Source organism: Xenopus laevis, chromosome 4L (genome assembly GCF_017654675.1).
Source record: "Xenopus laevis strain J_2021 chromosome 4L, Xenopus_laevis_v10.1, whole genome shotgun sequence".
Classification (NCBI taxonomy): domain Eukaryota; kingdom Metazoa; phylum Chordata; class Amphibia; order Anura; family Pipidae; genus Xenopus; species Xenopus laevis.
Window position 1 is genome coordinate 130,477,505 of NC_054377.1, and position 15,668 is coordinate 130,493,172.

At 40.5% G+C, this 15,668-nt stretch overlaps 1 protein-coding gene across 2 annotated transcripts in view; it reads right to left on the reverse strand.

Moving 5' to 3' along the window:
• The window catches only part of LOC108714628 (protein SSUH2 homolog), a 31,512-nt gene extending 20,785 nt beyond the window's left edge, over positions 1-10,727 (reverse strand). Inside the window, exons 1-5 of one of the 2 annotated variants that reach the window (XM_018259021.2) lie at positions 10,610-10,727; positions 6,206-6,282; positions 2,727-2,778; positions 1,571-1,700; positions 575-635 (exon numbers count right to left, since the gene is read on the reverse strand). In XM_018259021.2, coding sequence (XP_018114510.1) covers positions 575-635; positions 1,571-1,700; positions 2,727-2,778; positions 6,206-6,260 — 298 coding nt within the window. In that variant the 5' untranslated portion in view covers positions 6,261-6,282; positions 10,610-10,727. Of the gene's footprint in view, positions 1-574; positions 636-1,570; positions 1,701-2,726; positions 2,779-6,205; positions 6,643-10,609 lie in introns of those variants that run through there. The other variant, XM_041590805.1, reaches the window with a different exon arrangement.
• Between the last annotated feature and the right edge of the window lie 4,941 nt (positions 10,728-15,668).

Consider the following 15,668-nt stretch of genomic DNA (forward strand, 5'->3'; position numbering starts at 1 on the left):
ACTTCCTAACTTGAGAACAAGTGTCAGAGTTGGTTCATTGATCTTCTAGGCTAGCAGGTGTCTATCATCTTTATTAATACAATTAGAAATATTTATAGACAAATACAAGAGTCCTCTGCACTCAACCCATATGAATATATTTAAGACATTGAGACATTTTGTGCATTAAGATACTAAAAAATGCCTTACCCTTTAAACAAAACAGGGATTGTTTGTCCATATATTGCAATTTATTTAAGCTGGCCAACTACATCAAAGTCAGTTAGAAATATTTATAGTGATGTTTTAACAAACTGTGCAAAGGGCTGTAGCCTCTTTCTTCATAGTTTATACAGATCATATGACTCCAAGGTGACACTTTTTCATTATTATTAATAATAATAATTATTAATAAGAAAGATGTCCTATTGGCTCCACCATAGATACCAGTTTAGCCTATCATATTTACTGTAGAAACAAATATGATTGGAGGAGTGGACTGAATATTCAGCATGGAATCTACATCACACACTTGGATCGGTCTTCCAACTCAACAGGAGACACAATCCACAAAAACATATTAGAATCTACCAACCTTCGTAAGGTTTAATCTGCTTCTCAAAAACCCGTGATTCAGTGAAGGTTTCCAGACGGTACTAAAAGATAACCAAGGGAGAAGTGATCATTTTGAAATTGAACCACACTCATGCACATATAAATAAAATGTAAGATAGATTGTATCTGTATCTGTCTGTATGCAGAACAGTGTTTAATCAGCAATGTCGCATGTTAGAAAGGATTTGCCACTGACAAGAGATCATTAGTACTGTGGGTCTAAAGGTGGCCATACACGGGATCTCTCCCCGATATGCCCACCTTGAGGTTGGCAATATCGGGCTGATCCGATCGCGGGACCACATCAACAAACAGATGGGGCCGCGATCCGATGGGATTTTTAGTCCCGTCCAATAGACATCTGGCCGACTTTCGGACAGATAACGATCGGGGAAGTTCGTTGGAGGGCCCCTTACACGGCCACCTTAAAGGACAAGGAAACCCAGTCAGTGCAAACCCCCCCCCCTCCCCTGTGTTGCTTCCCCTCCCTCCTCCCCCCTGGCCTACCTGTCCCGCTGGGCAAATTCCCCAAACTTGTTACTTACCCTTCTGCGCAGGTCCAGTCCACGGAGTTCACAGACGCCATCTTCTTCCTGCTTTGACCGACGTTTTGGCGCATGCGCAGTAGGAGCATTTCGCCGGTACGGATCTACTGCTCATGAGCCAAAATTCACGAAGTGAAATCGGAAAACTTTGTGACTTTTGGCGCATGCGCAGTAGATCCGTACCGGCGAAATGCTCCTACTGCGCATGCGCCGGTCAAAGCAGGAAGAAGATCGCTTGGAAGAAGATGGTGTCGGTGAACTCCGTAGACTGGACCTGCACAGAAGGGTAAGTAACAAGTTAGGGGCAATTGCCCAGCGGGACAGGTAGGCCAGGGGGAGGAGGGAGGGGAAGCAACACAGGGGAGGGGGGGAGGGTTTTTGCGCCGACTGGGTTTCCTTCTCCTTTAAGTCAGACGAAGAGAAATACGCACCCTATAGGTATTAAAGTGCCTGAGCTCCTTGACTTCGAGATTTCTTGCTGGGGAAGTGCCATAGCATAATTTATCTGAGGCATATTCCAGTAAGGCTTCTTTTGCAATATCTTCGGTGATAGCTGGGAGGCTGCAAAAGGTAGTAAAAATAATTATGTTTTGTGTCCTGCAGTGTTAAATCTTATTCTTATCGTGTTACTGTATGTTACATGGATGCCTACATAGAATTATTAGGGTACAGACACCTCAACTGTTTGTAGCATGCTCAGCTCTAGCTGCAAAATCCCCCAAAACTTCTGTATGCCAAAACCCCTCACCAGTTGTTAAATACAGGAAAGTCGTGTCCCCATATGCACTATTTTTTATGCGATTAGGAAATTGCATGCCTAACCTGAACCCCCAACCCCCCCTCTTAGATCCCTTATCTCATGAAATGAGTACAGATATAGGAGAATATTGCTGCATCTGTCATTTTGCCATAGTTCTAAGAATATTTAGGATTAGCACAGCAAAGATATAATTGCCCCAATTCTCACAGACTTCAAGTTGAACTTTCAGGTGTATCAAAGAAAGCAAATGGTCATTCTCCCCAATTTTCACCTTCAGGTTGAACCTACCACATACAAATGCTAGTGATGGGTCAAAAATAGGTTTTTTTGACGCCGGCGAATCTCGCAAATTTGTCGTGAATTCGCACCTGGCAAATAAATTCGCCCATCACTAACAAATGCTCCAAACCTCTCACTTGGACCATCCCTACAGTTTGGGAACCACTGCCCCTAAGTTTCAAGCGGGGAATTGATGGTTATGAATGGCTGAGAGCACAGGAGGCAAACATAACCCTTCCTAATACTAGGGATGCACCAAATGCATTTGGTTCAGTATTTGGCTGAATCTTTTACAAAGGATTCGGTATTCGGCCAAATCTTAAATTAGTGGATTCAGTGCATCCGATTCCGTACCTAATACTGACAACAATACAATTTACACAAAGCTCCTTTACCATTAAAATACTGGCAGTTAAATCTGTATGAGACCTAAATAACTTCAGGTTAATCATAGTAATCTCAATGGCCAAAATGCAGAATGGTGGGTGGCAGATAAAGCAGAGATGTAAATGACAATTAAAGGGCAACATAATTAAATGAAATCTCACCTCCAGTTAGGGTTTACGGGAGGAACCACAGCTTTAGACATGAACTTACCCTCTGCAAAAGCAAAAAAAAAGCTAAATACAACAAAACTGATGTATTCTTACCTAATCTGTATCTTTTAATCTTTTGTTACATATACACTAGTAGTAGTTGCATAATGGTTAAAGTTTAAAAAATAGCACAAGTTCATTGAGCCATTTTTCCTACTTAAATTCTAGTTAAGCTGCAGAAAATAAAACATTTTCTTTTAAACTTCAGTCCTTCCTGACTACAAATGGAATATGACAACTACTATACCTCGATTAACTCAACTAAGAAGCATATTTAGAAAACTGTGATACCGTATATACTCGAGTATAAGCCGACCCGAGTATAAGCCGAGGTACCTAATTTTACCTATGAAAAGTGGGAAAACTTATTGACTCGAGTATAAGCCTAGGGTGAGATATGCAGCAGTCACTGGTAACTAAAGCCTACTGTGGTGTACAATGCAAAATTGCAACCAAAATAGAAACCGCCCACATAGGAAAGTATCTAAGAACATGCTGTAAAACACATATAAAATGGTTCAGTGTTTCAGTGTTAGAATCTACAAGTCAAGACTATAGCATGTTATTAAATTCTTTCCCATATACGGTATGCAAATTCTATTCTAGACACAATTCCACACCACAAAAAGCTCCAGTTTTAGATAAAATGCCAGATAAACCTGTTCCATTGCATACCTATACTAGATGGTTTAGCAGTCTGCCCAGGGTGCCATATGTTGTCTGTCCAGTAATCCCTCCGGGTTGCTGTGCAGTTTAATGGAGGCCCCAAGCTCCCTTCCTGCCAGTCTAGGTTGTAGTGTAGGGCTATTGTGGAGCAATGCAGGGCTGTTAGAAGCTGCCAGGGCTGATGGCCTTGTTTGTGTTCACACCTTGGGCCTTCAACTCCCTCTCAGCCCGTTTGTGTGAGGGCCTGAGGCTGCAGGGGGTAAATTGGCAGGAGTGCCCCCTGGGTTTCAGCAGCAGGGGACCTTCCTGCTTGGGGCCCTCCTGCTGCTCCTTAAGTCACTGTGTTAGATCAACTTGGGCGACAGAGGTCTGGGTGATGTGTGTGAGGGTGCACAATAGACTTACCGCACCAGGTACTGGGCTGCAGGGTAGGGTTGCAAGATTCCCAGGGCCTGAAACGGGGCACCCCCAGGGTTCAGGGTTCACTTACCCTATGTAGCACCCTCCAGGGAAGTCCCAGCGTTCCTAGTGCATAGGATTGGGCACCTTGTGGTTCCGGTGTGGCAGCGGATCAGGCTCGCGTTTACGCGAGTCCCCGGCTTCCGCAACTCTGGTAGGCTGCAACATGGTTTGGCGCTTCGGCGGCAATGCGTTTCCGGCTTTTTCCCTGTATGCGCTGCCGGTTGTCACTGGGTCTGCCTTGGCTTCATTGATATGCCTAAAGCTTAGCGTCGCACACTAATGGGGGATAATTATGCCAGGGGCCCCAGAAGCGCTGTGAGTATGCGGCTGCTCTGTTCTGTGGACGGCTGGACGCCGCATTATTGTTAATCTTCTTAGAGATACTGCGGGCCGGTTTAAATTTAAACACGGGCCGCAATTGGCCCGCAGACCACACTTTGACAATGCCTGTTTTATACTGACTCGAGTATAAGCCGAGGTAGACTTTTTCAGCACATTTTTAGTGCTGAAAAACTCGGCTTATACTCGAGTATATACGGTAAGTATATTTTCAATGAAAATTTGTTGAATTTTAAATTTAAAATATTTTTGCTATGTACCATTGTTTTTGCATTTATTTTTCTTTGTGTATGCAAGTCAGGAGATAAACAGGGGTCACCTTTCATTTGTGGATTTCCAAAGAACTCTAAAATTCTAAAACAAATATTCTGATAAAATGTTTCATTGTCATCAAACGTACCTCACCCCTCAGAAACTATTTACTATGGGAAAAGTGGCCTCACCCAGCTGTCTGAGATGTGGTGCTCCTGTAGCTACTTTCATACATTTAATGTGGGATTGCCCAGTGATACTCAGATTTTGGAAGGCAATTTTGAACTTCATGGCTACCGAACTGGAACTTCCCCAGATACTTAACCCTGCTACTTGTCTTCTGGATCTCCTTGACTCCGTGATACCTAGAGTAAACACCAGATGCATGATGCGGTTGCTCCTCTTTTACGCGAAGAAGGTCGTTGCCCTGCACTGGATGGGCCCATCCCCACCATCTCTGAGTAGATGGATTGGACTGGTTAATTCGCAACTGGAACTGTACAAGCTCACGTACTTAGCACGTGGATGCCCAAAGAAGTTTGAGAATATTTGGAACCCTTGGCTCGAGTCGCCAGCCACCTCGACCAACTATTAATAGATACTTTTTCAGCCGTATCCCCTTCTCCCCACTTTCCCCTTCTTTTCTTTCCTTTCTAACTTGCTTTTCTTCCTTCTAATTTTCTGTTGTTAAAATTCAATGAAAATTAACCTTTAAAAAAAAAAAATGTTTCATTGTGTTATTGGCACTTTTTGGCGAACGTAGTTTATCCAATGGATGGTCCTCTAATATCTTTTTATGAAGGTATTCATATATACGTACCTTGGTGCATGTCTATTTATAAAAAGAATGGCAGACAGATGGACTTTTGGGTTCAATAAAAAGGCAACTGTGAAACATAAACCTAAAAACTAGATTTGCTTCAAAATTTTTCAAGAATTTGGGCATTCTGCAAGGAAATGTGGGGTTCATTTTACTAGCCTAGTCAGGTCATAGACATAAATCATAGGGGGAATTCTGTATCACTATTCTACATGACTATACACTCATCATATAAACAAGAGCAATTATAAGGGCAATGGCCGACAGGGAGATTTGTCGCCTGCGATTATTTATGCTCGACTGCGGGTTTTGGGATTTTGGGAGTCGCTCACAGTCGTGCATAAATAATCGCGGGCAACAAATCTCCCCGTCGGCCATTGTCCTTATAATTGCACTTGCCGGGCCCCGTGCGACCATGAGGTCTGCTTCCTCTATAGTTAGGCCAGTGCATGTAATAAAGCAATGTACTTTGCATATAATTGTGAATATTGTCAAAAAGTTAATAAAGTTTTGGCAAGTGGTACAGGTATAGGATCAGTTATCCAGAAACGCGTTATCCAGAAAGCTCTGAATAACGGGAAGGCCATTTCCTATAGACTCCATTTTAATCAAATAATTCAAATTTTTTAAAATGATTTCCTTTTTCTCTGTAATAATAAAACCGTCCCTTGTACTTGATCCCAACTAAGATATAATTAATTCTCATTGGAGGCAAAACAATCCTGGTGGGTTCATCTAATTTTTAAATGATTTATTAGTAGACTAAAGGTATGAATATTGAACTTATGGAAAGATTCCTTATGTGGAAAACCTCAGGTTCCGAACATTCTGGATAACAGGTCCCATACCTGTATCAGATATACGGTAGATACTAGTTAATAAAAGAAATCACCTGGATTAGTAAGAGCATCGCTTGGATCAACCATCAACTGGGGTGGCTGACTCATCTTGGACGACTGATCCAGAATTCTGGGAAATAACATTTAAAAAAAGCAATTGAAATAAGGAAAATATTACATAGTAACAAGAGATATCAATTTGCTTTGCATTGACCTTATAAAGGGGTTATATAATGTGTAGAGGGTATAGAGATGTTTTTTGTTTAATAAACAGGCATGTGATTATTATAATGTGCTCTCTCGTATAAAAATAAATTTGATTTAAAGGCATGAAAGCCTACATTTGCCTCCCGATGCATACATGTTACACTTTATCTTAAATACGTAGTGCGGTAGTGGTCACCAATCCATCAAAAGAATATTAAAGAGCTCAGATTAGTGCAGAGACAAGATAAAGGACATTACAGACAAATAGTGGGGAACTTAAAGGGGAGATTCACCTTTAAGTTAACTTTTAGTATGTTATAGAATAGCAAATTCTAAGCAACTTTTCAATTTGCCTTAATTTTTTCTTAAGTTTTGAATTATTTGCCTTTTGCTTCTGACTCTTTCCAGCTTTCAAATGGGAGCCTCATCGAAAAAAAATGCTCTGTAAGGCTACAAATGTATAGTTATTGCTACTTTTTATTACGCATATTCCTCTTCCATTAATATTCCAGTCTCTTTTTCAAATCAATGCATGGTTGCTAGGGTAATTTTAACCCTTGTGACCAGATTGCTGAAATTGCAAACTGCTGAATAAAAAGCAAAATAAAATCAAATTAAAAATTAAAAACAAATGGATATTGATAATTTTTCTGGCCTACCAGGTGGATAATGGAAGCCAGTGTTGATAACTCCCTGTTTTTGAACCACACCCATTTTAACAGTTTTTATTTAAACTTTTGCTTGGGTTGGGGTACAGAAAAAAGAGGGGGAGAGAGGGGGGATGAACGGGTTCATTCATATGCAATGCTCTGGCAAATACTCAAATTAGCAGTTCAATTTCAATGTGTTCTTGCTTTGTTCCCACTATTAGTGGTAGGCATTACACATATTATACTTTAGGCATTTCTACCTCTGTCTGAAGAGAATGCCTTATTCCATTCTTTTTGTTGTATTTATCTGGGCAGCCCCAGGCTAGATAAGTTAGTTGAATAAGTGGTAGGTTCTTGTTTATGAGGCCGAGCCATCTCTTTTTGGAAGGGGAGGGGTGGTTGCACACGTACATGTCATTATCAATGCTTTCCTTGTGTAGTAGAGTAAGGATCTCCAGAGATTCCGTTTGGCAGTGAGTTTGTCTATTATGCCTAGTAGGCAAACTTGTGGGGACAGAATTTTGGGAAGTGCTATTTGTCCTGTATATAGCTGGTGACTTTATCCCAGAATTTAGCTATTTTGGGGCAAGACCACATCATATGAATGAAGGAGGCCCTATGTTCTTTGCATTTAGGACAATATGCTTTATCTATTTCACCCATTTGGCTTAGCTTTAGTGGAACCACTCCCATGTTACCACAATAAATGTTAAGACCATACCAACATTAATGGTACCAAAAAAAACAAATGGATGGTGCTAATGGCGGCCTAACATCAATTTCCAGATTCTAACAACCCCCAAGAACAAACCCCTACCAGGCTCACATCCCAGAGGTAGTGTAGGTGAGACAGAGTATGGCACACACAGGGAGCTCAGGGCAGGCAGAGTATGACACACACACACAGGGAGCATAGGGCAGAAAACAGCAGGAGACAGGGAAACCTATCAGGACCACTCTAAGATGAACAGTTTATACTGTGCTACATACAGTGACACAATGCTGGTGCCCCTCCAGTAGTTTGTATGAGATGTGAACAGGTGAACAATGTGGTCACAATCTTGGGTCTGAGGTGTAAACAATACAGGGTTTTAGGGTGTGAAAAATAGAGGTGTTAAAGGTGTGAACAATGTAGGGGCCAGTTAATCTCAGTACTGATTTCTTTTAAAGCTCACACAATGTAAACCGACACAGCAGGCTGACTTTCAGGTGGGGGGCACACAAGAGTGGGTTGCGGGCAGCCATTTGGATAACACTGGTCTACGTCATACTAAGGGGCAAATTCACTAACCGGCGAAAATTCGCCAGCGCTGGCTTCGCGCACATCGCACAATTCTCCAGGATAGATAAGAAGTTGCGCACAGGGTACAGAACGCTGGCGAAGTTGAGCTGGCGAAGATACGCTCAGCAGTTCGAAGTTGCTCTAGCGTTGGCTATGTTGCAGCAAATACATTACACTACTCAAGGCCAGGGAAACTTAATAAAATAAAATAGAGGTGTTATATTACCCTACACATGTACCCAAAATATACTTTAGCTGCCATATGTTATCAAATGTAGGGGGGAAGGAGGGTACCCCAAAAAAAAATGTAAATCTTTTTCAGCCTATCACCCTGTAAAAAGGAAAAGACGCCAGTGTTTTTTGGACTTTTTTTTGAGGAATTCCTATTTACTCTATTGCACTTCGTCTGGTCTGAGGTGGCGAAGGCAAGTCTGTCGATAAAGGCAACGGTCAGTAAAATAAAAAACTTTGTGAATTTGCGTAGTAAGTCTCTTTTGCCAGAGTGAATATTCGCCTGCCATTAGAGTGTGAAGTTGCGCCAGATTCTATCTCCTTGGCGAAATTACACCAGCGACTGTTAGTAAATCAGGGAAGTGCCGAAATGACATCATGCTGGCGAATTTTAGTAAATTTCCCCCTAGAAGTTAATTCAAAGGAAAACAAACCCTTTAATACATTTATGAACAGAGGACAAGAGACCAGAGTGGAGACAAGGTATTTATATGTAACGGAATGTAAATAACCATTTGCCTTGCTTAAAGTTATAAATACCTTTCCTACACTGAGGAGTCAAGGTTGTATATTGCTCTGCCTGGTAAAGTCATGACAGCAGATTTCCTTAATGACTTTAATAGGGGCATCAATATCTTCTTAAGCAAAATGAGGCTCTGAGAAAACCTAGAGTTGTCTGTGATGTTAAACCCATTTGTGGCTTGTCCAGCAGATCAAACCCAAAAAGCCTAAATCACAGCAGTTCAGGATCCATTATAAATGAAAAGTAGTTGAGATGTTGCTTAGAATTGGTCAATTTATAACATATTCAGTGTATATATATAATAGAGAATTTCCCCTGTAAATGACTTCATTGGCTTTGGTAAATCTGACAATGCTGGGAATTAATTCCCTCTCCGTTACACTCCCACATTCCAGAAATCTCATAAGGTTCTAATTATGTTATTTCCATTTTTCTCCCTCCCTTGCAACCTTGTTGTTTCTGCCTCAAAAGGGTGGTTTCAGTTAACTATTTCATTATAGAATGGCCAATTCTAAGCAACTTTTCAATCGGTCTTAATTTTTTTATATAGATTTTTAAAATATTTGCCTTCTTCTTCTTCTGACTCTTTCGAGCTTTTAAATGGGGGTCACTGACCCTCTCAAAAAAACAAATTTATTGTTATTGCTATTTGTTTTTACTCATCTTTCTATTCAGGCCTCTCCTATTCATATTCCAGTCTCCTATACAAATCAATGTATGGTTGCTAGGGTCATTTGGACCCCTATCAAACAGATTGCAGTTTCAGCAGTCTGGTTGCTAAGGTCCAAATTACCCTAGTAACCATGCACTGATTTGAATAAGAGACTGCAATATGAATAGGAGAGGGACTGAATAGAAAGATGAGAAATAAAAAGTAGTGGGGATGCACCGAATCCACTATTTTGGATTCGGCCGAACCCCCGAATACTTGGCTAAAGATTCGCCCGAATACCAAACCGAATCCTAATTTTCAGATGCAAATTAGGGGTGGGAAGGGGAAATTATTTTTTACTTCCTTGTTTTGTCACAAAAAGTCACACAATGTCCCCCCTTCCATAATTTGCATATGCAAATTAGTATTCGGATTCGGTTTGGCCGGCTCCTGCTGAAAAAGGCCGAATCCCTAACCGAAACCTGGATTCGGTGCATCCTTAAAAAGTAGCAATGACAATAAATTTGTAGCCTTACAGAGCAGTTGTTTTTAGATGGGGTCAGTGACCCCCGTTTGAAAGCTGGAAGAAGGAGAAGACAAATCATTTAAATACTATAAAAATAAAAAAAATAAAAAATGAAGGCCAATTGAAAAGTTGCTTAGAATTAGCAATTCTGTAACATATTAAAAGTTAACTCCACATTGTTTTTCACCTTCAGTTTTTCCCTTCTCTCTCTTTATGTACTGTATTCCCACCTACTCCTTTATGTGCCTATGATTTCCTACAACCAGCAGATAATTCATTTCTTATAGTTCAGGGAAATAAAGATGATCGAGTAAAGATGATTGAGCAATGCTGTCTATTACTGGCAAAGCAGGGGAAGCAAACGGGAGAATATTAACAATACTTACACTTTTCGGGGATAGACTCCCGTGCAGCACCTTTGCTTCTACCTTAAACACTGAATAAGACTTTTTTGACTCCCACGCATTTACTGTACATACCTTTAACCTCGCCCCCCAGGGAAGGTTTGGCTAAATAAACAAGACAGACGGGTGTCCCTTTATATGTTTTGTTAGCTTCACACTGGAAACACATGAGTGAATATAACTATGTATAAGTTATAGTGTTTCACTTAACCCTTATATGCCATGGACAGCTTTACAGACAGGTTGAAAGATACACGGGACAACCATCCTGCAGATACGTGAGCTCATATAGGTTCTATCATTTTATTCTCAGGTTTTTAAAATCTTTTGTCGGGCATTGAATAGAAACCCAAGGAGCATCTGAGTTCATGTTTAGTATGACGTAGTGAGTGATATTCTGATACAATTTGCAATTGGTTGTCTTTCTTTATTATTTGTGGTTTATGAGTTATCTATGCCATCTATAGTGCTATCTATAACCTTAGAAACATTTTAGTTTAAAGAAAATCCCAAATTAACCACAACATAAAATACTAGGAGTGCCCTGAATATAAATTTTGCACAAAGTGGGATGCCAATTCTTATTATAAATCTGATCAATACACAACAATCTAAAACCTTTTCAGCAGTTCAGTGAATATGTTATATTTCAAAACATGGTTTGAAACAAAACCCAGGGGTTGCAAGGGCCCTTTGGGCAATACAACTGTGTATCTCGTCTGGAAAACTTGGCCCAGTTGTGGAGAGATGAGTTCCCATACAATTTTGCCACTAACAGTCAAGACAATGGGACAACAGGAGGGTCTAATTGTGATTTCTTTCCTTCATAAATGAAAAAGTAGCTGGTGTACCCCGAGCTGCTTTCGCAAAGTTTATAAAATTTGATCCCATAGTGGCATGATTGCTTGGGATGTATTGATGGAAGTGTAGATGCGATTTGTAGAGGAGAAGAGACTCGTCAATGCAGATGTTCTGGGAGAGGGTGCACACTGATAGACAGGCTATCTAAAAGGGGTCTAAATTTATGCAGCCTGTCATGGGAAGGATCATTAGGGGGTACACCCATAGCATTGTCATTGAAATGCAGAAACTGCAGCAGTAACTGATACTGGTTTGTAGGCACCATGGCAGAAAAGACATGAATGGATAGCACTGCAGTGGTATCCCAGTAGGAATCCAAATAATTGGCTTTTTTCGAGTCCCACAAACCTCTTAATTTCGGCAATATCAGTGGGATGCCACGCATGAGCTTGAGCATATCTAGGGAGGGGATCTGGGGCAAGATATTGCTTGGCATACAAATTTGTGTATTGGATATCATATCCTGTAGGATGGACTCAGTCAAAAATAACTGAAAAATATGTATTGGCTCAAAATTACTGGTGTGCACCTTAATGCCAGAGACTACAGTAAATGGGGTGATCTCTATGGGGTAATTACTAGAAGCCCCCCACGCAGCCTCTCCTCCAGTTGCAGTATCAACCGTATGGCCCTCTTCCTGATCTTCCACATCTTCCATGGGTTCCTCAAGGGCAGTAACAGGGCTACTACTACCACCCCAGGAGTCGGTAGAGGAGTCACTTTCTGATTCAGGAGGCACATACTCAGAATCAGAGTCACTAAACTCCTCTGCGTTAGAGGCCATACAATGTGCAGCAGCCTCTTCAACAGAATAAAACCTTTTTTTGCCATGTTGCCGACAAAACGAAGACAACTAAAGAGCTCACAATCAATGACAAAAAGAAAATCAATGCAATCAGTGATTTCACAGCCAGAAAAGCTGACAGCTGTATCATACTGTGCAAAGATTGTCTGACTACTGCAACTACTACAGCAAGGCAGAACAAAATACTGAAGACAAACAAACCAGACAAAGAAAAAGCTATGAGCCCAACCCCTTGAACTTTCAAACTCCCTGGAACTTTCTGGAACAAACACACAACAAGTAACGTGTGAAAAGTTAAGCTCCAGTGAAGCTTAAGCTGTGCAGGTCCTAGATGGTTGGCCACATTAATCTGGACACATATGAAGGAATTATTTACTAAAGTCTAAATGCCAAAAACTCGAAAAATGTGAGGTTTTTTTTTACTATAAAATCCCGATTTTTAGTGGGGAAAAAAAAACTCTTTCGAGATTTTTATAACTTGAGGATGTAAAAAGTCTGAATCTGAAAATCCGGCATCTCGGATCTGCTGAGGTTGCATATAAGTCAATGGGAGAGGTCCCAATCCTATTTGAAAGTTTCTGTGGTCTGCTCTGAAATTAGCCTGAAAATCCAACTATTTCCGACTTTTCAGGAAAAAAATCAAGCAATTCAGAAAAAAACTCATGCTATAAGGATTTTTGCTTGATTTTATCAAATTTGTCCCCGCTCAGATTAAATCGTGCTTTTTTAATTAATAAATACGTTTACATCGTGGATTCTAGTTTGGTCTGAGTTTTTTTATTTAAATACTCAGAAAAAATAAGATTTTGATAAATAAGGCCCTAAATGTGTGTTCTTCATAGCAAATTACTTTTGGAATGCCTGCTGTAGACTTTGTTGTCTTATGTGCAGCCATGCAGAATAGCATTAAACAAGGTAGTTGCAGTGGATCAAGTAGAAATAATATTTTTCTGTTTTAAAGGGCATGTAAAGTCTAAATAGAATAAGGCTAGAAATGCTGTATTTTGTATACTAAATATAAACATGAACTTACTGCACCACAAGCCTAATCAAACAAATAATTTATGCTTTCAAAGTTGGCTACAGGGGGTCACCATCTTGTAACTTTGTTAAACATCTTTGCAAGACTAAGACTGTGCACATGCTCAGTGTGGTCTGGGCTGCTTAGGGATCATCATAAACAAAGCTGCTTGAGTTCTGAATGGCTGGGAAGTAAGGCGGGGGCTCCCCCTGCTGTTCATAAGTATGATTGTTTCCCTGCTCAGCAGTTAGGGACCATCTGACAATTCCTATCCACAGCAGTAAATGAAGGGAGAATTTCACTGCATACAGTCAGGTTTCTTATAAAAACACTACACATTTTTTAATTAAAGTATATTGGAGATAGGTAAAAATGGGATTTTATTTTTTTGGCTTTACATGCCCTTTAAGGTACTGTATTTCCAATGCTTGCTTGTGTTCTTTGCTTTTTTTTACCTGAATATGTAAGAGACCTACCAAAACCTGTAACTAACTTGAGCTTGAGTTTGATTCTTATTAAACATTTATTTCCACAGATATAACTTGCATGAATCACTTCGAGGACATACTCAAGCTGGTAGAAGACCTTCCTTATGAACAGGACTTTTTAGTCCAAAAATACTTTTCGAGGCCACGACTTATTTATGGCACAAAGTTTGATATGCGACACTTTGTCCTGGTAACAACCAGGGTTGAAACCCTTAAAGGGCATGTAAAGGCAAAAAAATTAAAATCCCATTTTTACTTTCTTTAATGAAAAAGAAACCTATCTCCAATATACTTTAATAAGAAAATGTGTACCATTTTTATAAGAAACCTGACTGTATGCAGTGAAATTCTCCCTTCATTTACTGCTGTGGATAGGAATTGTCAGATGGTCCCTAACTGCTGAGCAGGGAAACAATCATACTTATGAACAGCAGGGGGAGCCCCCGCCTTACTTCCCAGCCATGCAGAACTCAAGCAGCTTTGTTTATGACGATCCCTAAGCAGCCCAGACCACATTGAGCATGTGCACAGTCTTAGTCTTGCAAAGATGTTTAACAAAGTTCCAAGATGGTGACCCCCTGTAGCCAACTTTGAAAGCATAAATAATTTGTTTGATTAGGCTTGTGGTGCAGTAAGTTCATGTTTATATTTAATATACAAAATACAGCATTTCTAGCCTTATTCTATTTTAGACTTTACATGCCCTTTAATCCTAATTGGAAGCAAAACCAGCCTATTGGGTTTATTCATTGTTTACATGATTTCCTTGTAGATGTACAGTATGAAGACGCAAATAACAGAAAGCTTCATTATCTGGGAAACCCCAGGTCCCAAGCATTCTGGGTAACAGGTCCCATACCTGTTCCCACCAACCCACTAAATAGGGACTGTCTATGGCATCTTATATTAACCCCTCTGGCATTTGCCAGAACCCATAAATTCCCAGTCCGGGCCTGTTATCTACAGTACATAATCCCCTCCATGCTAATATCCCCCATATGGCATTTGAGCAAATTGTCCCTACTAAAATTGTATACGCTAGTGAATTTTTGCAGAAACTTAGGCACATTATGATTGTAACAGGACAAGTAATATTTAAGAAAATAAGCAATGTCATTTTGAGACACCAGTCAAGGAAAAAGCTTTTACACTGGAAATACCCTACTTTAAAATGACATACATATTAGTAGAATCCACTGCATCTGGAGATCAAACATAAAAGCCTGGAGGAGTTCTGGGGTGCCATATTTAGTACCCACCTTTAAATTCCACACATGTTTTCATTCAAACTAGGACATGAAGATTTACATGACGGATCAGTGTCGGACTGGGACACCAGGGGCCCACCCAAAAACCTTAGACCAGGGGCCCACTCTCAGTACTAATATTCTTCATCTCCTCAATCAACCTCTATTCTCCTAATCTGTTCTCTTTATACTATAATCAATTATTCCCTATATTTAGCCTCTTTGTTCTCACAGAAATAGGGAATGGCCATGAAATAGGCCAAAAGTTTAGCAGCATGAGGGGCCACTGACACCTGGGCCCACCGGGAGTTTTCCTGGTATTCCTGTGGGCCAGTCCGACACTGTGACTGATGTCCAGAGAGCATAACTAGTCCTTTGGATCAATGGCTGCTCTCACTGAGCCCAGGGATTCCATCCTGAAATGGCAACAATTGCAAGTACTGTTTGACCTTACAAGATCCCGGCTCAGTCACCATCCTTGGCGCTGTGACCCAGTGTTTAGCTTCCAGAGAACATACTTGGGACGGCCAATCAAAGCAAACCAATGAAATAGGACGTAATACCGATTAAGATGGCGAGTGTGCACAATGCTTTCAATAAATTTAGAAAAAGACGTATG